The sequence below is a fragment of the Rhineura floridana genome, chromosome 3 (assembly GCF_030035675.1).
Source record: "Rhineura floridana isolate rRhiFlo1 chromosome 3, rRhiFlo1.hap2, whole genome shotgun sequence".
Lineage (NCBI taxonomy): Eukaryota > Metazoa > Chordata > Lepidosauria > Squamata > Rhineuridae > Rhineura > Rhineura floridana.
This window is the reverse complement of record NC_084482.1, coordinates 150,124,769-150,147,907: the sequence shown is the minus strand read 5'-3', so window position 1 is coordinate 150,147,907 and position 23,139 is coordinate 150,124,769. Positions and strand designations below refer to the sequence as shown.

Here is a 23,139-nt window from a genome sequence, read left to right as displayed (position 1 = left end):
ACCCCCTGAACATGGTAGAATTTACTTCAGAGTAAATAAGAACAGGATTGTGCTGCAAGACACCAGGCTCTTTGAGCCCCACAGGACCAAAGGAGGAAGGGACAAGCACCTGGTTTCTTAGCTTCATCTGATGAAAGTGTCAATTGCCTGCCTTCCCAACCTTAGCCAGTACCACTCAGGGTAGAGACACACTTGCAGTTATACTAGCTTCAGTGCATCTCCACCTTTGTATTGTGAATCAGGAGACACACAACATCAGTCAAACTCTGCTTCTTTTTACTCAAAACCTGGGATTTTAAAGATCAGATGCATTTTTCCTTTAAACCAGCTTCACATGGACTTCAAAATTGTTTGGCTAGAGGTGGGAGGAGAGCAGCTTCCTCCAGGTGCTGAAGAAAGAAGGTAACAGGAGAATACAGACTGGGACTGGAAGCACCTCATACTTTCCCCACAGCTCCTGCCAAGCAGGAAGGGGACTGAGGAGCCATGCGGTCACCTTGCCAGCACAATTCAGGGAATGTGGAGGTGGGGGGGGGAAATGACAGCTTCTTTCATATGTGTCCTCTCTTGGAGGTTCCTGTTTGCCTTTTGTTTCCCTCAGAGGCTCCAAAACTGCCTCACCTCCGCAGCTTCCATCTTTTCTTACTGTAAAACTTTACAGAAATAAGAGGCAACCATCTAGTCCAGCCTTTCCCAACCTTTGGGTCCCCAGAGGTTGCTGGACTCCAACTCCCGTCAACCTTAGCCAGCATGGCCAATGGTCAAGAATTATGGGAGCTGTAGTCCAGCACCATCTGGGGACTGAAAGGTTGGGAAAGGCTGATCTAGTCACAAGCTATAAAGCAACACAGCTTCTCATTTTGCCTAAAAGCAAGATCCAGGGACATCTACAAATGACACAAGGAAAGCGAGTAATTGTGTGGAAGGAGGGGGAAAGGGAGAGATCAGCCGTCTTGATCTCAAAACTGTTTGGTCATCATCACCCTGATCTGACCACTGATGTGTACACTGAGTCAATGCAAGAAAAATGACTAAACAAGGTGTATACAACTGGGTGCAGGTTTGTTTCAAACTGAACTCAGACAAAATGATCTTACTGTAGTGTGCATGTCAGGAGTCTAGACCAAAAGGCTAGACTCCTAGCAGGGTCACCCAAGGTGGAATGGTCAAAGCTGAGACACCAGACTAAGATGCATCCAGACTCAGAGGAAGGCAACAGTAAACCACCTCTGAATACCTCTTACCATGAAAACCCTATGAACACAGTATCCAAAATGCAACTTGAGATAGTGCTGGGAGATGAGACCCCCCCAGGTCAGATGGCACTCATCGAGCTACTGGGGAAGAACAATGGCCAAGTATGAGTAGCGCTGTGACTAATGATGCCGCTGGGTCAAAGCTGAAAGGAAGCCCAGAGGCTGATGCGCACAAATGCGAAAGGAGAGTCCAGAGTTGTACAATGTACACAATAGGAACACGGAATGTGAGAAGCATGAACCAGGGAAAGTTAGAAATTGTCAAGCAAGAAATGGAACCCAAGAGTTGTATTTGCATTGATCTTAACCATGCTTTATGCTCAGAAGGTTCCCTCTTAACCAGGGACTACAAACTAGCTTCATGTCCTCATTTCAAACTCTGTTTACAATGGAAACTGTGATTAGCAGTAATCATGGATAAGGTCAGCACTAGAATAACCCTTGAAACATGGTTAAGACTGTCTGGAGGACAAGCAGAATTCACACATGAGGGATGATATAATCCTGCTCTCTAAACTGTGATAGAGACTGGGAGCATTACACTAGCAGCAAACCAACGTGAGTGCATTAACACTGGCTGTTCAAGAGGAAAAAATGAACAGCAGGAATCGCACTAAACAGAGTGGCATAGTTTTTTAGATCTATGCACTTTGCCCCTATAGAGGTGAACCAGTTTTGTCAGGAAGGCCAGATTTAAAAAAAGTTGGATAACCCTCCTCAGGCTGCATTTGACGCGTGCGTGCGTGCATGTGTGCGTGTTTTCTGTCAACATATCAATTACTTGACTTCAGGTAAATCCCATCGAAGCCTAAAGCAATGGGGAGGGGAGAGGTGATGCATTTGGCACTGAACTTACACAGCACCTAATGCAAGCCCCACTGCTAAATAACAATTAGGAGCACATAGCTTAGAGTGTATTCCCAATTGTTCCTTTACAACGGCATGCATTTTGTGCTGTTTAAATATGACATTTAGGCAGTGATCGAATCCAGCACCAAATACAAACCACGACGCAAAAGAACAATCAATTATTTCTTGGTGACCATGGCTTTACCTGTCCTGCATCTGATGGCAGGACATCAGAGCAGTGAGACATGGCCAATCAAAAGCAACCACACAGGCCAAACAACTAGATAGATAGGGCAAGCCTTTGGGGAGGGGAAAAAAGCCTTGTGAAGCCAGCCAAATTGCTCCTTGACCTGATGATCAGCATAGGGTTGAGCTTGTCCAGTTTCACAATTGGGAAGCAGATTAAGTTGGCACTCTGCTAGAAAGCACGAGCATAACATAGAGCAGGGGGTGAGAAAATCATCAGGGATTCACACATTTTGGCTGGACTAGGCAAACAACCCAGATCTGTGCTCACCATGACCACCATCTTCCTGCCAGAGGAAGGGGCAGACTCTTGTCCGATATCACTCCCAGATTGACTATGAGGGGATGAGCCCTTGCTTTTCTCTGAGGAGGCATACGGGGGCTCATCCCTGTGGAACTGAGCTTAACAAAGCAGTGAAAATGTTTTGTTGCTTTCCAAGTGTCTCCAAGACTCAACTTGGCATCAGGAACATTTTGGTAAGTAGCAGCAGCAGCAGGAGAAGAAGGAGAATAACATCGGTAGAAAAGAGGGCTGGTGCTGGGCTCAATTCACAATGGCTTGGAAATCTCTGAACTAAGGAAGTAAGTTGTCCCCTTCCCCCCAAAAAAATTCTGAAATTCTTTTCTATCACAGTTTTGATTCTCTTCCACTCTCTGAATCTAACGGAAGAACCTTTGCCAATTACCCTTAGCCTCCTGCCCTTACCCATCCTCCTTATTATTCTAGCTCCACTACAATCTCCTCCTGAATGGGCCCTAATAGCCACTCTGACAAAGTCTCCCTCATCACTGTTTGCTCACCCTTCATGTATTCCATATTATCCTACCTACCTACCTCTCAATTTGTTCTTTCTTGCTATATGCATTCCTGCATAGGAAGCTGCCTTATACCAAGTCAGGGCTCTATATTGTCTGCTCTACACACAGACTGGCAATGGCTCTCCAGGGTTTTAGACAGGGGACACTCCCAGCCCTACCCACAGATACAGGGGGTTGAGCCTGGGACCTTCTGCATACAAGGTAGATGCTCTGCCATTGAGCTACAGCCTTTCCATTGTAACTTTATTTCTCAAACTCCTCTGAAAACTAGACTATTGAGGTTCACTCAAACCTTTCATCCTTTAAAAGACTCCAAGAGTTTGGCATGAAAAAAGACTCTGAACTGACCTGTCACAAAGAAAATCCACAGTACTTAAAAAAAGACCTGATTCATCCATTTGTAGCCACCCACATGATGGCCCATTCCTAAAGGCCTTGCTGTTGACAAAGGACACGTTCCAGGTCACATTGTTGACATAAAGCCCTGAACAACTCCAGGCCAGGTTATCAAAAGCCCATATATAGAACCATTAGATCACTTAGGGCCACACCCTATGGGCTATAGAAAACTCAGAAACATTATGTTCTGTTGACACCACAGCACTTTGAAATGCTCTTCCTTCTGCCATGCAGGATGCTTCTACTCTTACCGGTTTTAGATGTCTTTTGAAGACCTATGCGCCCAAGCTTTCCCTAGCCACTGAATTAGGTTGCAGAAGCTGGACGCTGAACTTGGCAATTCTGACTTGTGTTTTCTATTGTAATGAGAGGAATAATAGTCCTATATTGTTGATTTATATACTGAGTTTTGTACGCTGCTTAGAGATTTTTCTTTATTATTAAGTGGGTTACAAATGCACTTAAATAAACAAATAAACTGCAAGGGCAGAGCTACACATAGAGAGCCATGTGTGACAGAAGCTCTCTATTAGCCATGTCAGCGCAAACTCTTGTTTTCCTGGAACTGCACTGGCATGGCAAAAATGTAGCCAAACTATATGTTGAACTGCTCATGTGCATGTAGAGCTCTGCCCATGTAGTTGTGTTTCAGCTGGTTACCCATATGCCTGCTTGCAGGTATGAGATAGAATTTCAAAACCGATTAAAACAGATATTTCACTGGCCATTTCTCCTGACAGAATAAACAGGCTACAATGACAGCTGAACCAACCTTCTCTGCATCTTGTTTTTGAAGACCAAAGACATTCCTGCAGATAGTAAAGAGTAAGATTTTTTCCCATAATGTCAACAGCAGAGATGAGCCAGTATTGCTCCCACTTTCAACGTTGATAACAAGAATCCTGTGCAGCTTTGGTGCAACTCAAACCTTTACAGTCTAAAAGCAGAAACTTGGAAGAGATCCAGATTCCCATTAAGTGATTACATACTTTACTATTAAGATAATGTATGGACTGTTTAACTTAACCATAAGACCCTCATTTGTTACATTGGGCTTTCTTTCTTATTCAGCAACTATTCACTCTTTGACACACAGAATAAATCCCTTTCGCCTGAGGAAGCGTTTAAGTTGATTTTTTTTATTACTTCATATAAAACGTCAGTCTTCTACAATAAATTAGTCTCTGCCTCAGATGAAAGCCTCCACTGTAGTCACCACACTTTTCTGCTGTTCACAACCTATTTAAGTATCACTGCAACACTCTTGGGATCTTCCAACAACTGGCATCTTCCTGTTTAATCAGAAACTGTGAAGTTCATAGGCTGGTTTTGCTACCACAGCATCTGCTCTGCATTAAGCTATTGGCAGCATTTATGGGTGCACTCTTTAGTAACTGCAAGCGGATGATGTGGTCAGGCGCACCTCATAGTTCTCAGCTGTAGCACCTGTTCACTCCATTGTTCCTTCCAGTAGTGTTGACCTCAAATCCTGTATCCAAAAACCTGGATAACAGACACTAGAGGCTTGCTCAAACTCTCCTAGTATCATTACAACTAAATAAATGGTAGCTTACTAGATCTTTGTGATGTTTATAGAACTATTTCCGGGCATTATATACATGGCAATTATTTTATTGCAGTCAATACCAGTAGAGAATAAATGTTTGTCAACTCTTAAATTTGGTGTGCGTGTGTGTGTGTGGGGGGGGGGGGTTGCTCTGGATTCAGGACTGCAAGGGGAGGGGAGAGAAGGAATTTTACTAAACCTCCCCCCCCCACTGTGGTTTTAGCAGAGGTCACTTGACTGAAGCAGCTATTTGCCCCAAGAGGACAGTTACAATAGGTGCAAATTCAAATTTTATGCCAATGCAACTTAAAAAATCTTCATCAGTAATTTAAACACATTTCATGGAATCAAGACTGACTTAAAAGGGCCTTTTGTTCACCACTATGTCCCCTCCTACAGTGTTTGTAATTACAATGAATATCAGGCATACATAATTAGGAAACTAGCTCAAAATGACTCAGGGCACAATTTCAAGGCGAAGGCAAGAAGGAAATACCACTGCTAGCCTCCTGAATCACAAATATGACAGGAAAAAATGCACCAATGGAAAATGTAATTGGACTTCATTTAGCTTCTGGGACTCGGACAAAGACAACTATAATGGCTAAGTGAAGAGTTCGGTGGCAGAGGATAAAGCAGAAGAAAAGCAGAGACAGAAGCATGTGGACATCTGTTCCAGGTAACTTATAGGAACAGGGATAATTAAGTACACAGGGTAATAAACCTTAACAAGCATACACTGGCAGCTGAAATCGACCACTCTTTCATCTTCAGGCTTTCACGAGATTCTGCCCTCAAATTCTCAAGTGGTTCTTTACAACCAGGTAAACAGCAGAAGTCTAGCAGTGCCCAGTTTTGTACAGGAATACAATTATATAGTTCCACAGGTATGTGGCATCAAATAAAACAAAGGTAGTTTGACATGTCACTAAACTAAAAACACACATTGTCTAGCTAAAACTCAGAAATATCCATTTGCTAGAAAATGTTTTTAAAAATAAACATGGTTGCGCATTTTCCCTCTTGAAGCCAAGATGCAAAGGAGGAATTGGAAAATTGTAGATCAACTTTAAAAGAAATGTGCAGGTAGCACTAACAGGTGTAATTCCCTAGTTTAAATCGGGGTCCCACTTTAAATGACATTATTTCAATTGGCCTGCTATGTTCTTAATTCATCACTCCCACTAGGAAGTTCCATCAGCAAGGGAGATTTTCTTCCTTTGACTGTAGCTCTGGCAGCATGTGGAGTTTACCTGGAACCTGACTGCATTATTAATGAAGCTTGCTGCTGGGTTACTTTTTGCAACAGTGATTTCTTACTGGCAACATACATTCTGTCTCTTGTCTTCACACACTGTCACTTATAATTAGATGCAGTTTTCTTGCAGTGAGTGTAGCAACATAAATTCCCTTTTAGCATCTTGCCACTAATTAATATCAATACACTTATTAAATGAAGAGACTTAAGAACAGACAGCTCTTTGACCCGTAAGCTACTCTTTTGGTCAGACATACACAGGCTTTCAAAAAAAATATTTAGTTTCATTTCCAGACGCTATTATTGGCATCTTGGAGCCATCAACACTTCTATCACCAGTGAACTGGAAGCAATAGATGTACTCTGAAAGTTATAAAGCAACCCAAACCTATTTCGGACAGAGATAGCCAAGCTAAGTTATCCATATACTGGTAAGATCCTGATTGGATTAATGTAAAGTATTATAGCCTTTAAAAACAGTCTGGAAACTTCAACCATTTCAAAATATTTATTTATTTATTTATTTATTTATTTACGCTTTTAAACCGCCCTATAGCAACGAGCTCTCAGGGCGGTGTACAGCAAGATAAAACCACATTTAAAAACGAACAAGTGTGGAGTACAGCATACAATATAAAACATATTTAAAACAAAATTAGAATACAAATTAAAATAAAAATACAATTACAGTTAAAATTTAAAATAAAATAAAATTTAAGCTTAAAATGCCTGGGCGAAGAGGTAGGTTTTTACCTGGCGCCGAAAAGATAACAAAGAAGGCGCCAGGCATATCTCATCTGGGAGGGCATTCCATAATTCGGGGGCCGCCACTGAAAAGGCCCTAGATCTAATTGTTGTTCTCCAGGCCTCCCTATGAGTTGGGACCCGGAGAAGGGCCTTAGATGTCGAGCGCAGTGAACGGGTAGGTACATAGCGAGAGAGGCGTTCCATCAGATATTGCGGTCCGATGCCGTTAAGGGCTTTATAGGTAAGAACCAACACTTTGAATCTGGCCCGGAAACATATAGGTAGCCAGTGCAGTTGGGCCAGAATAGGTGTTATATGGTCGAATTTCTTCGTCCCAGTAAGAACTCTGGCCGCAGCATTCTGCACTAGCTGAAGTTTCCGAATCGTCTTCAAAGGTAACCCTACGTAGAGTGCATTACAGTAATCCAATCTAGAGGTTACCAGAGCGTGAATAACTGAGGCGAGGTTCTCCCTGTCCAGATAGGATCGTAGTTGGGCTACCAGCCGAAGCTGGTAGAACGCATTCCGTGCCACCGAGGCTACCTGAGCCTCAAGTGACAGGAGCAGATCTAATAAGACCCCCAAACTACGGACCTGCTCCTTTAGGGGGAGTGTAACCCCATCCAGAGCAGGTCTGACATCAACCACCTGGGCAGAGTACCCCCCCACCAACAGCATCTCAGTCTTGTCAGGATTGAGTTTCAGTTTATTAGCTCTCATCCAGTCCATTATCGCGGCCAGGCAGCGGTTCAGTACATTGACAGCCTCACCTGAGGAAGATGAAAAGGAGAAGTAGAGTTGCGTATCATCAGCATATTGCTGAAAACGCACTCCAAAACTCCTGATGACCTCACCCAGTGGCTTCATATAGATATTAAAGAGCATGGGGGACAGAACTGAACCCTGCGGGACCCCATATTGGAGTACCCAGGGACTCGAGTAATGCTCCCCAAGCATCACCTTCTGGAGGCGATTCCCAAGATAGGAGTGCAGCCACTGCCAAGCACTGCCTCCAATTCCTAAGTCCGTGAGTCGCCCCAGAAGGATACCATGGTCGATGGTATCAAAAGCCGCCGAGAGATCAAGGAGAACCAACAGAGTTACACTCCCTCTGTCTTTCTCCCGACAGAGGTCATCATACAGGGCGACCAAGGCCGTTTCTGTACCAAACCCCGGGCGAAAGCCCGATTGAAATGGGTCCAGATAATCAGGCAGCTAGATTAACCACTGGGCTGGCTACTCTGATAATATCATGTTAGTACTTACCATTTGCAATGCTGCCAGTCCATTTTCAAGCCCAATGTTTTTAACCTGTAACGGCTTGGGGCCTTCTCAGGTTGCCTCCACCAAAAGAGGTACAGTGGGTAACTGGTAAATGAATTTTTCTGAAGTGCCTTCCCCAGAGAGACTCACTTGGTGCCTACATTGCAGTGTTTTCAATGCTGTAGTATGAACTCTGACATTTTAAATATATGTCTTGCTGCTAGACTTTTTATTAATTTATTTAGCTTTGTACTATGGTTTTATAGTGTTTAATTTGTAGGGTCCTATTTGTTTTTTGGGGAGATGTGTTTAGAGATAGGGGTCAGAGGCCATTGATAATAGGTGAAGTACAAATGATATTTGTTTATTTATTAGATTTATATCCCGCCCTTCCTCCCAGTAGGAGCACATAATATAATACAGTAGGGCCCCACTCATATGGCGGGTTACATTCCGGACCCCAGCCGAAAAGTGAAAACTGCCAAAAAGTGGAACTCATTGAATGGAATGGTGTGCAATGCCCGAAAACTGCTATAAAAGCGAAACAAGTGCCGTATGAGTGGGGCTTTAGTCTAATTGTATCTAATTGAGACCGCTACATTAGCAAAGTGCTGTAAAGAGAAGCGCTGTAAAACGGGGCCCTACTGTATACACATTCCAATTCCAACATAAACATACTTAAGGGGTCCCTCATTTATTTCAAGTCACCTCCACAAATCATATTTTTGTGACTACAGATTTACCTCTTGCCTTAAATTAAATCCTTTGTCAACACTACAAACATTGTGAACACCTAACTAGGCAGTAATCCTATCCTATCAACACATTCTTCTCTCAGAAAATAGTAAGACTTCATATGCACTTAAGTCAGCAATGAATCTCAATTCCAAATGTCAGGAACTTTGATACTATTTCTTAATTTATAAATTGAGAAACAGTAACAAAGTTCCTAAAATTTGAAATTGAGACTCATTGCTGCCTTTCCATATGAAGTCCTACTATTTTTTAAAGATTTGTATACCATCTTTCCTCAACATTGATTTCAAGCTGATATACAAGGCTAAAAAATGCAAACACACATATATAAAAATAAAAAGACAAGACTAACAGATAACCCCCTTCCAGGATACACACCTTAACGTGGTGAGGGGGTTTAAGAGTGTCGAAGAAGCTGAGAGCAATGTCATCAGGAGTCTAGATGAAGAGACTAGATGCCTAGCAGGTTCACCCAAGGCAGAATGGTCAAAGCTGAGACACCAGACTAAGATGCATCCAGACACAAAGGAAGGCAATGGTAAACCACCTCTGAATACCTTTTACTATGAAAACCCTATGAACACAGTAACCAAAATGCAACATGAGATAGTGCTGGAAAATGAGACCCCCAGGTTGGATGGCACTCATCGAGCTACTGGGGAAGAACAACAGACAAGTACAAGTAGCGCTGTGACTAATGAAGCCACTAGGTCAAAACCGAATGGAAGTCCAGAGGCTGATGAGCACAGATGCAAAAGGAGAGTCCAGAGTTGTATGACGTACATAATGGGAATATGGAATGTGAGAAGCATGAACCAGGGAAAGTTAGAAATTGTCAAGCAAGAAATGGAACGTGTCAACATTACAATACTTGGAGTGAGTGAATTAAAATGGACGAGAATGGGACACTTTCAATCAGGCAACTACAAATTATTTTATGCAGGAAACAAGAAATTAAGAAGAAACAGGGTTGTTTCAATAGTGAGAAGTAATGTAGCAAAAGCAATTAGGAGCTATAACGCAAAGTCTGAGCAAGTGATATCAATAAGATTTAATGGGAAACCTATTAACATAACCGTCACCCAAGTCTATGCTCCAACAACAAACACAAAAGAAGAGGAATTGGAGAGATTTTACAAAGAAGTACAGAAAGAAATGGATAACAGACCAAAACAAGATGTTCTGATAAACATGGGGACTGGGATGCAAAAGTAGGAAACAAAGAAGAACTAGAAATTATGGGAAAATGGGGCTTCAGAGATAGAAATAAAGCAGGGAAAAGACTTATTGAATTCTGTGAAGCCAATAATTTGTTTCTTGCAAACACATTCTTTGAGCAACCAAAAAGTTGACTTTTTGACATCACCAAATAGTCAATATAGGAATCAAATTGACTATATAATTGGTAGCAGAAGATGGAGAAATTCCATACTTTCTGCCAAAACAAGACCACGAGCAGACTGCAGTACAGATCATGAACTGGTAATACTGAAAATCAGAGTAAAGCTAAAGAAGAACAAGGCAATCATAATGCCAAAATACAATTTAAATAACATCCCAGAAAAATATAAAGATCAAATAAGGAACAGATTTGAGGCGTTAAACTTAGTTGACAGAGAACCAGAAGTATGGAGTGAAGTCAGAGACATTATCGGGGGGAAATGCAAAAAGACAATACCTTTAATTAAAAAGAGAGATTGACCTCAGTGGATGACTGGTGAAACACTTAAAATGGTTAAAGAGAGAAGGAAAGAAAAAGGAGACAGAAACACGGTCAGATTCCTAAATGCAATAATACAGCGACTAGTACGTAGGGACAAAGAGAACTCTTACAATAGTTATTGTTTAGAAATAGAAGAGGATAATAAAAAAGGTGGAACAAGAGCCCTATTCCAAAAGATTAGAGAAATTAAAGGGAAATTTAAACCAAGAGTAGGGATGTTGACTAATCAACACTGACTGACCAAGATAAAATAAAAGGAACATAAAATATGTACAGAACATATCATATGGAAAGCGGGATTGGACCAAGATGAAGGAGGTGTGAAAACTGGAGGGAGAAATATCAATAATTTAAGATATGCAGAAGATACCATACTACTAGCAGAAACCAGTAATGATTTGAGAAGAATGCTGATGAAAGTTAAAGAGGAAAGCACAAAAGCAGGACTACCGCGAACATCAAAAAGACTAACGTAATGACAACAGAAGATTTATGTAACTTTACAGTTGACAACAAGGACACTGAACATGTCAAGGATTATCAATACCTTGGCATCGTCATTAACCAAAATGGAGACAATAGTCAAGAAATCAGAAGAAGACTAGGACTGGGGAGACTAGCTATGAGAGAACTAGATAAGGTCCTCAAATGCAAAGATATATCACTGAACACCAAAGCCAGGATTATTCTGACCATGGTATTCCCAATCTCTATGTATGGATGTGAAAGCTGGACAGTGAAAAAGTGGATAAGAGAAAAATCAACTCATTTGAAATGTGGTGTTGAAAGAGAACTTTGCGCATACCATGGACTGCGTGAAGGACAAATAATTGGGTGTTAGAACAAACTAAACCAGAACTATCATTAGAAGCTAAAATGATGAAACTGACGTTATCACATTTTGGACACATAATGAGAAGGCACGATTCACCAGAAAAAACAATAATGCTTGGAAAAACAGGAGTAGAAAAAGAGGAAGGCCAAACAAGAGATGGATTGATTCCATAAAGGAAGCCACAGACCTGAACTTAGAATATCTGAACAGGGTGGTTCATGACAGATGCTATTGAAGGTTGCTGATTCATAGGGTCATCACAAGTCGTAATGGACTTGAAGGCACATAACACACACAACAGATAAAGGAACAGCCAACAATATTTAAAAGCACATGAAAAGTACTTTAAATGCACATAAAAAGTTTTGTCTGACACTGGGGGGAGCAGTATAAAATATTCGTTTCTACTTTCAGAAGACTTAATATCTGTATAATTTATATTACTGCACAGAAGCTAGCCGGATTCTAGTCTATTCCACTTATAATTTGTACAAGACGACCTTCCTTTTTCAACAAGCTTTTTAAGTAGAGATCTTATCCCAGTCTGCATCTGTGTTGGAATGGTTTTTTAATATGTTTCATGGTGTCTTAAAGATGTTTTTAGTATTTTATCGCTTATTTGTCACCTTGGGCTCCCTCTGGGAGGAAGGGCAGATTATAAATTTAATAATATATGTAAATACAAGCAAGCACCTTCCAATGCTCACTTTGATTTTGAAAAACCAGGCCAAGCAGTCTATTCAGGAAATACCACCCAAACAAAAAATGTTAAAAACAAAACTAAGGAAAAATGAGCACAAAACACTAAAATGAGCCAACCTTAAGGAGTTTTTCTACCATAATTTTTGCAACTTGTAATTACCATCATTAATATATTGTTAGAACAGAAACTGCATATAAAAGAAGAAGATGGGGAGAAGGTACAGAAACAGTGAGTCAGGAAAATACTATTACATTAAACAGCCGATGAAAGTTAAAGAAGAAAGCGCAAAAGCAGGACTACAGCCGAACGTTAAGAAGACTAAAGTAATGACAACAGAAGATTTATGTAACTTTAAAGCTGACAATGAGGACATTGAACTTGTCAAGGATTATCAATACCTCAGCACAGTCATTAACCAACAGACCTGAACTTACAAGATCTGAACAGGGTGGTCCATGACAGATGCTATTGGAGGTCGCTGATTCATAGGGTCGCCATAAGTCATAATCGACTTGAAGGCACAAAACAACAACAACAAACAGCCTGGACACTCTCTCCTAGCAACTGATGCCCAAGGTTCATGAGGCCTAGCTATACTAGATAATTTTTTTAAAGCATCTTGTTTTGATTTATCACCAATGGATGGATAACTTAGCAAATCCTTGGAGTCAATGGGTAATTATCCTACAATACAGGATGGTATGATTAGGTCAGCTAAATTTTACTGTTAAGTACAGCTGGTTTAACACAGTGGGGAGGAGAGCCTGGCTGGGAATCCAGAGTCTGTGGAGTTCAAATCCCCGCTTGTGTCTCCTGGGTGTTAAGGGCCAGCTAAAGATCACCCCCGCAGTGAGTGGCTCAGGGGCCCTGCCACCTGTGCAGCTGTGGGCAAGCTGCATAGTCCCAAGGAGCCCATTTGCCCCCCAGCTGGCAGTTGCGGACAAGGAAGGGGCTGACTTGTGCAGCTGTGGCAAGCTGAGCAGGCCCTAGCCAGCTGAGTAGGACTAGCCTCAGAGGGAGGCAATGGTAAACCCCCTCTGAATACCACTTACCATTAATACCCTATTCATAGGGTAGCCATAAGTCGGGATCGACTTGAAGCCAGTCCATTTCCATTTCACTTATCAGAGTGAACTCATGGAAGAAATGTTTCAGGCTGGTAAGGAAAACAGTCACAACTAAATTAACCAAGCAGCAAGCCAATTAACAGTAAGTTCAACCATACCTATACAGTAAGTCAGAAGAACTAGATTTCTGGTGCTTGAACATGTAGAAAAGATAAAATAATGTGGAGTGAAGATCAGGGCATGCGCTATAGATGCTGGCAATTTCAACATGAAGAGAAACTGGTTGTCAGAAGCACAACTAATCGGTTGCGAGTTGACATCATTGGCTCTCTCAAAAACCAAATCCTCTCAAAAACCAATACAGAGAATCCCTAAACCAAAAAGGGAAGGGTTATAGATAATCCATCAGGTATTATTAGCCTTTTGTTTGCAGACAAAAGTACCATAAGAAATGGGCCCAAGATACATTTTAAGATGGATGGGGAATGAAATTGCTTGCTAAATAAAAGTTTGATGCACTGATCCTTTTGTTCAAATCTGAATAAAAACAAGTTTGGGGACATCCTGTCATTATATGTATAGGCAGGGAGGGGTGAGCTAGCATTTGGCTTCGCACTAGCCAGAGTCAGGGAGGAGTTTACATCTCCCCAGGGACCTCTATGGAAGGCCCCATATACATTTTTCTGATGTGCAATTATTTCTAAAATTTCAAAAAGCTGTTCCCAAAAGCCACACCCAAGTCACAAACATGGCTGACTGTGTCTATAAGAATTTACTGTGCTCATGTAGATGGCTCAAGTAGGTTAATATTACAAAACACTGACCCAACTGAAGCCCAAAACTTTAAAAGCATGCATTATGACAGACCATTTAAGTGCACAACCTTATAAAGGTGCTTCCATGACAACTGCACCCCTAAAGCAGTCTGATCCATTCAAGTTTCTTGATACGTGGAATGCTGGAATCCAGCTCTTTGCAGAGCCCACTGGTGCAGATGTAGTCCACCCTCCCCCCCTCATCAAGTGCCAGTCAAGGTTCAAAAGAACAGGTTTCTCTGGTACATTCTGGCAGAGCATGAAGTTAATGACAGGTTCCAGACCAATGTCCATTTTAGGCAGATGCCAAAAACTAATTTTATGATGAGAGCACAGCTTGCCATAATTGGCCATACCTGTTCCACATGCTTCATGACTCTTCTCTTGATATAAAATGCTACACCTGAAGTAAGCGACACAAATATTAGACCACATCAGTGTAAATAAAAGCAGTGTCAGACAACAGATGGGTCTATGTTGCCACGGTTCCAATCCCACATTTCCACTTTATCAAGCCTATAAAAGGGTGTGTTGGCAGGATTTGGTACAGCCACCAACAGGAAGGGCAAAGGCTTCACCATGTTTATGCTGGCCCCATCATTCTGTTGGCAGGCACTGGGGCAAAGGAGACCATTTCAAAAAGCCAGAATGGAAACATGAGGAAGCCTGAAGAGGATGAAGGCCAGTGCTCCTGAGGCACCACAGACCTTTTCAGCAATTTGCCTGAAGAAACAGTAGTGTGATGATCAGGGCTGTGGAGTCGGTATGTCAAACCTTCAACTCCGACTCCTCTGTTTTTCTACTGTCCAACTCCGACTCCTTCATAAATGGCAAATGTATATTCATTTTTCTACTGTCTGACTCCGACTCTGACTCCTTCATAAATGGCAAATGTATATTAATGTATTAATAAATTAATATTAATATTAAAATATTAATTTTATTTTGAAGTCTGAGTCAGTACATTTCTACCAACTCCAACTCCACCCAAAATTGCTTCCGACTCCGACTCCACCCAAAATTGCTTCCGACTCCGACTCCACCCAAAATTGCTTCCAACTCCGACTCCAACTCCACAGCCCTGGTGATGATGCCAAACTCAGCCACCTTCTCCACAAGATAAAGACCGATGGGGCATTCCATGTATAATAAAACCCAGCACTTGAGTGTTGCATTGGACATAGATTTTGTTGAAATTTTGCAGAATTATTTTACATGTTAAGATGATGTATATAGTTTTAAATAAAAATCTATCACTCCTCCAAAAATTCGTTCAAGGTCACATTTCCTGTTAAAAAAAGAAAGGGTGCTCATTCTTTTTTTGCCACAGAATGAGCTGTACCCTACTTTCAACTATCTTTAACGTTTAATTTTGAAATTCACGATCATTTGAAAACAATGTAGAACAATGTATGCCAAATTTTGTACAAATATGCACATTGGCACTTTGGTTTGATAGTTTAGGATAAGCCTAGCAATTTCAAAAAGTCATCTTGAAATTGTATTCCATTATCTTTTAAAAATTATTTTAATATATGTTGACAGTAGGTGTGCTCCATTTCTAGACCTTCCAAATAATTGCCAATTACTGAGAGCGCACAGCGCAAATAAGACTAAGTTTGTAATAAACTGTGGATTAAATCCAGTAATTTATAATACCATATATTGTGCAGATCACTCATTGGTATATATCACAGCAATAAGAAAAGCAGAAGTACATTTTAAGATATTTCTTTAACATCCCCACGCAAATTAATTTCCTGTATTACCTAACACGTGCATTTTGAACATTATAGGACTTTGTACACATGCTGATTTGGGGGTGGAGGATGAGAACTGGAGGATCTTGGGACTTCCCAGGAGGATCGCTCCGCCTATGCTGCCTTTGAGACGGGCTCCCGTCTTGGATGAAACTTTTTCAGTTTTAAAACCAGTCAGAAGGGCTTTTTGACTGGGGATAATGTCTTCCGGATAAGGAAGAAACGTAGAGATTTCCCACACAGCTTTGTTGTGTTTGTTGGAGACTGGAATTCATCAGAATTTGTCTGTGAAAGAAGGTCTTCCAGCAGCTCGGACGGAGCTAGGATTTCTAGCTAGCTCAGCTGATTAAGTGAGCCGTTTTTTTTTCTACAAAGAAAAACGGATTAACAGGCAAGCATTCTCCTGTCTAGGCTCATTATTTTGTTATCTATACAGTTAAAGAGATTTGTCAAAGAACCAGCAATTAAGAAACCTGGGTGAGTCATAACCTTCTTTTTTATTCACGGAACTAAGGGGAAGAAAATAAAAATAGCCTATCTTTTATTTTTATTGCAAAAAGCTGGCATGGAAATCAGCATTATAAAGATTATAAACGGCTGAGGGGTTTCTAATTTAAAGAGAAATTTTTTTTTTTGATTTATAAGACTTTTGAGTAATATATGTCTGGGACTATTTTTTCCGGTCTACTTTTTTTTTTGATGAATCTGCTCATTCTTCCTGCTACTAATTATTTGGATGCTGTGAATTAAAGTTGTTTTGGCACTTTTGGACATACAAGAGATAAGGCAGTTTGTCTTGTCTAGAGGGTGACGTCAGCTGGCTTGAAAGATTAACTCCTTTGTAACTGGATAAAGAAATAAACTGTTCTTTGCTTGGGACATTGGAAATTGAAGGGACTGTGTTTTTTTAGTTTTAAGAATGACAATCAAGAAGGTGGTTGAGATCATGGATGTACAAGAAGGGACTTTCTCTTTAGATATGTTTCAGAAAATAATGAATGAGATTAAGCTAACAAAACAAGAACTCAGACATAACAGACAAATGATGATAAGTGAATTTGGCGAAATGAGACAGGAGCTGAAAGAAATTCAGGATTCTATGAGAAAGGAGAACAAAGATAAATTTGGAAAATTAAAAAAGGATGAAAGAAAAATTAAAGGGAAGGTTCAAGCCCTACAGATTGGATTAAATATGGTCTTGGAAAAAGATTTGGATTCCCTGGCTGTGATAGATCCTGGAGACAAATATTACTGTTTGGAATTCAGCGCTGTCCCTGAAGGAATTGGTGAAGAGATTGGAGATAAAGATATCATCGGTTCGAAAAAATTCATGGACTGGAAGGATTTGATGGAACTTGAAATGGAGAAAGTTTACAGAATTAATTCCTGTTTTGTGACAATGAAAAACCCTTCAAGAGATGTGCTAGTGCATTCTGTAAAAAAGAGGAACAGAGATGCGGTTCTGCAACAATACTTCAGTGATATGATCGGAAATGATGGCAAGAAAATATTTGTGATGAAGGAAATCCCTATCAGACTCTTATTATATGACTATGACAGCAAGATTATTGGGTGCGTAAAGATGGAAGATGGAATCAACACAGATAAAGGAAGAAGAGTGATTTGAAATTACTGGATTTAGTAGACTTGAAGAGTTGGATTAATTGACATGTCTATCTAGAAAAAAATTGATGGACATATATCTCATCTATTAAGAGACAGGCTTGTTATATATTATAGACTTATAGCTGAACTACGACAAATCGGAAGTCAATAGTTTTTTTTTTCTCTTTTTATTGTATTAGTTATTAATTTGTGTTTTTTCTTTTTGTATTGTTTTGGTTTTGAAAATCTGAATAAAAATTAATTGAAAAAAAAAGAGAACTGGAGGATCTTTGCATTTTTCAGAAATTCAGCAGCTCAAGTATTTATGTGTGCATGAAAATATAAAAAATGTGGCATAAACTGATAACTAACAGTAGGGAGCTTTCCTCCCTTTGCAAATAACAATTGGGGGTGGTGAGATTCTGTTCAGGACTGCAAATGGGGGCAAAGACTTAGAACCCCCACCTCCCATACCATAGTCCCAATCTGGCTCCACATACACACACAAGCTATTTGGGGAGGGGAATCAATGATGCAAAAGTAAACTACGTGACAATCACATCTAGCTTGGCTCTTAGTGTATAAATTATAACCATTAAGCACAAAAGCATTTTTTTTTAATGCAGCTATTTCAGGCACAATTTCAAGTCACTAGCATTAGAACAAAACACTTTATCTCAAACTGCGTTTGTTCCAAAGAAAATTCACATTTCAATGTTTATACTATTCCTAGGAATTCTCCACTAAATACACCCTCACACTAGAGAAGAGGGTGTTATCACTCATCACTCTGATTCCTATTTGGGCTGAAGCAATCTGTTCTTTCACTTTCCATAATTGCTAACATGTCTGACTTGGCTATAATTACTGCCACTATTGTTACAACATTTGTTCAGGCTTAGCCGTCTGGCCCCCTCATCAGTAGTTGGACAGGCCTGTTATTAGCCTCTCTCTATTATATTCCACATTAGAAGGTGGCTTGCAACCAACGCTGCTCTCCTCTGTATTCATGGAGTCACAGTATTCTCAGTAGACGCAGAAAGCCAACTTCAGAGACGCTTTCCAAACAGCTACTAGATTATGTGTGTGTAGACACATAGGAGAATATATAACGACATCAAGAGATACATGCATTAGTCAAGCTCTGCAACCTTTGTAATAGCTATCATCCAACACATGCTTCCTTTGGGAGTAACTGCCACATAGCTTTTCCTTTTGCCTCTCAGCATTACAAATGCCTTCACATTGCATCCATATCAATACACTCCAGCTCCAATGAGCTATATATTTTGCACAGAGATCAGGTGCAAAAGATGTGTCACTGGTGTCACAAACACTAGTGATAAGGGGGGAGAGACTGCTAGCTTTTTCTCATGATTTGTTTCTGAAAATACCATGAATACCTTTAGTAATATGCAGCTCACCCTTGAACCTGCCCGTATTAGAGCTCAACTTGCTGGAATGAAAGTTAGGACTTAATGCACACCAAAAAGTATATCATGCCCCTTGTGCAATGAGATGCTGGTGTGGACTAAGCCTCTTAGGATGCTCCACATCTGGGATACTATCCCACCATTCACATCTCTACTGTTTTCTCTTTTTTGTTACTTAAGTAAGGCTGGATATTTTCATTTCCACCTATGTGATCCCATCCACTGTTTTGCTTTCATCTCAAATAGTAATATTTGGAAGTAACTAGATGCCCCACTCCTCCCACCTTACACTCTCTTTTTTTCGCTCAGTGGTGTCAATGCTGATGTAAGGTTGCACAGCATTCTTTGAAAAATACTCATTTTATTTTAAGATTTTTGCCCATTGCAAATAAAATCCCACATGTCTAATAAGTCACAGAACAGTAAAGTGTATCCCAGGAGCAGTACAAGGCCACTGCGGGACAAGCCAAAGACAAACACCCACAAAAGAGCTATAAAGACCTGCGACAGAAAGGTGCTTACACAGAGTCACTTAATACTCCATATCTTGCATTGTAAGTGAAGGCTTCCTTTAGTGAGGCTACATCTTTGTGACAGTATCTCCAACCCACAGCCCTCTTCAAATCTCATAAGTCTTGTCATTTGATCCTAACCTGTAAACATTTCCTATAAAGTATGGCAAGCAGCCCATCTCCTCAATGGAGGGCCTGTGCCATTTGACACAAACTAAAGAAGCATACATTGTGGCAACCCATGATCAAGTTAGCTAGTGTCCATGGATCTCTCCACTGACCTTTTGAGAAGGTATACACATCATTCACAACATGTGCCCACTCCTAGGACCTCTCTAGATAATAAGCATCAGGGCCACTTCACCCCTTTCTTTCCTAGATCAAAAGTGCTTCTGTGCAAGAAGTTGCACAAAAAACCTTCCCACAAATTATCATGGGAGACAGCCATACATGCAAAGATGGCACTGGGAAGCCAAAGCCATGTAACCCTTCTCACTGCAGCTATAAAAACTTGGGTGACTATTTCAGTGAGCCTTCTTACGTAGAAGTCCCCTCTGTCCGGGTTTAAAAAAAAAAGGAGAGATAAATGGAGTGGATCCAGGCTAGCCTATCTGACCTTCTTCCGTCACATTCCAGCACAGACTCAGGTTCTGGACTCTGCCTTGACCCCGGACCTGTGTGCGTGCCCGCCCACCTTAAGAGGGAGAGCCCCCCCTTCCCAAGCGAACAGCAGGACGACGAGGAGGAGGACAGGAGCCTGGGCTTGTGCCCTGATAAGGCAGCTGACCCCGCCGCCTCATCCTCGCCCCCCTTTCGCCCCCCTGCCTGACCTGTAGGCGCTGCAGGTAAGAGGCCGGCACGTAGCCCGTCTCCCCGGAACCAGCCCGGGTCACCAGCCACCAGTGCTGGTTGCTCCGCTCAAGCAGCAGGAAGGTCTCGCCGGCGGCGAAGGCCAGAGAGCTGGGTTCGGCCGAGCGGAAGCCGTACAGGGCCCGGTACATGGTGGCGGTGAAAGAGGAGGAGGAGGAGGAAGACAAACGAGGAACTACTGTGGACCGGGATCCCTCCACTCAAGCGCCGCCGCCGGCTCCTGAGGTAAACACGGCTCCGGACGCTCCGCCCCTGCCCCGGGCCTGCGTCACCATCCCCGGTGATGTCAACGCGCAGCCACGCCCCCTTCCGTTCTGCAGTACCGCAGCGCCACCTGCTGGGCTGTTCTTGAGGAAAAGAAAGTGCGACCGGGCAGCCTCGCTGTAGAACAATAGCGCCTCGAGCGGCTATTATGTCGTTCGTCGCGTTCCACCACCCCCCCTATCCGTCGGCTTCAGGGCACATCTCGGATGCTCCTTTACACTGACCGCTCTAACGCTCCTCCTCCCCCTCATACAGGCTTGCCTTACATCAAGTACCCACTTCTCAATAACTCAGCAGTGAGTGGGGAAATTCCCCGGCTGTTTCCTTTTTATTTATTTGATTTTTAACAGATAAAAGATACATGGCGGTGTAAAAGCTGTATCTGTAACAGATGGGTTGATGTTTATCTATCAGTAAAAGAAAAAATAATAGTTAGCAACATTTAATATTATTTTTAACTTTCTGAAAAATAATTATAAATGTCTGCATTACAGCATCCTAAAAACTCAAAGTGCATCCACATAGTAGTAGTAGTTGTAGTAGTAGTAATACCTGGGGGCAAGCCCCATTTATCAAAGTAGGATTTATTTCTGAGAGTAAGCAAGTATAGGATTGCACCATTCCCATCCATGAGAATTGGTTAGAATTAGCTTTGCTTGGATCCAACCCAAAGATGCTCCCTCAGATTAAGAACCCAAGAAAAGCCCTGCTGTATCAGACCAAAGACCCATCTGGTCCAGTATCCCATTCTCAAAGTGGCCAACAAGATGCCTGTGGGAAACCCAGGGTATGGTCCCAGGGTGAGGTCTGAAGCATATGAGGCCACTGCCTTGCTGAGGCTAAGCAGATCTGGGTCTGGTCAGTCAGTGCCTGGATGGGAGACCACCTGGAAACCACATCTGCTTTGGCCGATACAAATGTAAGAAAATAAATACATAAGCCCTCAACAGGCCGTATGCGCAATAGCACTCTCCTCAAGATCCTCAGCAACTGGTAATCGGCAACTATTTTCATATGTAAAAATAGTTAGCCACATTTTTCCATACCACAGTTATTAACCTACTTAGCTTTCCATTTTAAGCCTTCCCCAACCCCTGCATATCATGATTTAATAGCATATCATTAAATTTTAACAGTAGCCCTTTGGAAAATGGAAATGGACTGCCTTCAAGTTGATTCCAACTTATGGTGACCCTATGAATAGGATTTTTGTGGTAAGGGGTATTCAGAGGGGGTTTACTATTGCCTTCCTCTGAGGCTAAGAGGCAGTGACTTGCCCAAGGTCACTCAGTGAGCTTCATGGCTAGGTGGGAATTCAAATCCTGGTCTCCCAGGTCATAGTCCAACACCTTAAGCACTACACCACACTAACCCTTTAGGAGATTTTAATCCTGGGAAAAAACCAACACTTTTTGTAGCTAAGTTTCTGTTTACCTCATACTGTTTCCAAATGTAAAAATGTTCACTTTGGAAGTACTGAAACTCTTCCAGCATATTATAAAATAATATCTCATCGTTTTTAAAAGTCCTTTCAGGCACTGCTGGATGTGTATGTAGCTTCCCCATGTGTGAATGAATGACAGTTGGTAGCCTTCTCAGTGAATCACCTTCTGGAATGACTCTGCCCACCCAGGCTAGCCATTGTATCCTTCAAAGGCTGGACTTCCTGTTCCAGCTGAATCTGAGTTTTGGTGTTTCTAGCTTACATTTACCTAGCTTGTTCTCTGCTATTGCCGTCAGGTTTGCCTTCAGTCCTGGCTTGCTCTCATCTGCTTCTCCCTGACATGATCAAATTTCATTTATATCCAGACCTTTCCCAAAGTGGTGTATCCCACGCACCTTCCTTATCTCATGTTTTAAGTACATATGAAGAGCCCTGTGGTATCGGGCCTTGTCTGTCTAGTATTCTTTTCTCACAGTGGCCAACCAGATGTGTATTTTTCATTGTAAAAACTTGGTGTTATTAATGGAACCTCTGAATTTACATCTAATCAGTGATTTTTAGGGGGAAGGTGGTAAAATGAGATGTTCTTGGTAAAAGTGCCATGGGTGCCAGCACAAAATGGCTACCATGGACAGCAAAAAAAGAGGTGACTGTACTCACAAAAAAGCACTGCATCTAATTATTCCAATTTGTTTACAATTCCTTTAATAATGGGTTCTTAACAATCCATAGCAGCCTGTGGTTTGTCTATTATTATGCTGAAACAGGGTCCAGAAACCCAGTGGGCTTGATTCAGGCCTGCAGCCAGGAGACTTACGTGGCTGTCCCTCTAAAATGTTTCTGCCTTCAGAAAATTTAAATTTATTACAGAAAATATTCATTCCCCCCTGCTTTTTTGGTGCCCCCCCCTGAACTTTTAGGCTGGCTACAGGCCTGGTTTGATCCAAA

The 23,139-nt window shown here is 41.6% G+C and overlaps 1 protein-coding gene across 1 annotated transcript in view; it reads right to left on the bottom strand.

Annotated features, from left to right (window-relative positions):
* Positions 1 to 20,774, bottom strand: part of NCKIPSD (NCK interacting protein with SH3 domain) — a 135,201-nt gene extending 114,427 nt beyond the window's left edge. Inside the window, exon 1 of the mRNA XM_061618335.1 lies at positions 20,444 to 20,774. Coding sequence (XP_061474319.1) covers positions 20,444 to 20,614 — 171 coding nt within the window. The 5' untranslated portion in view covers positions 20,615 to 20,774. The remainder of the gene's footprint in view (positions 1 to 20,443) is intronic.
* Between the last annotated feature and the right edge of the window lie 2,365 nt (positions 20,775 to 23,139).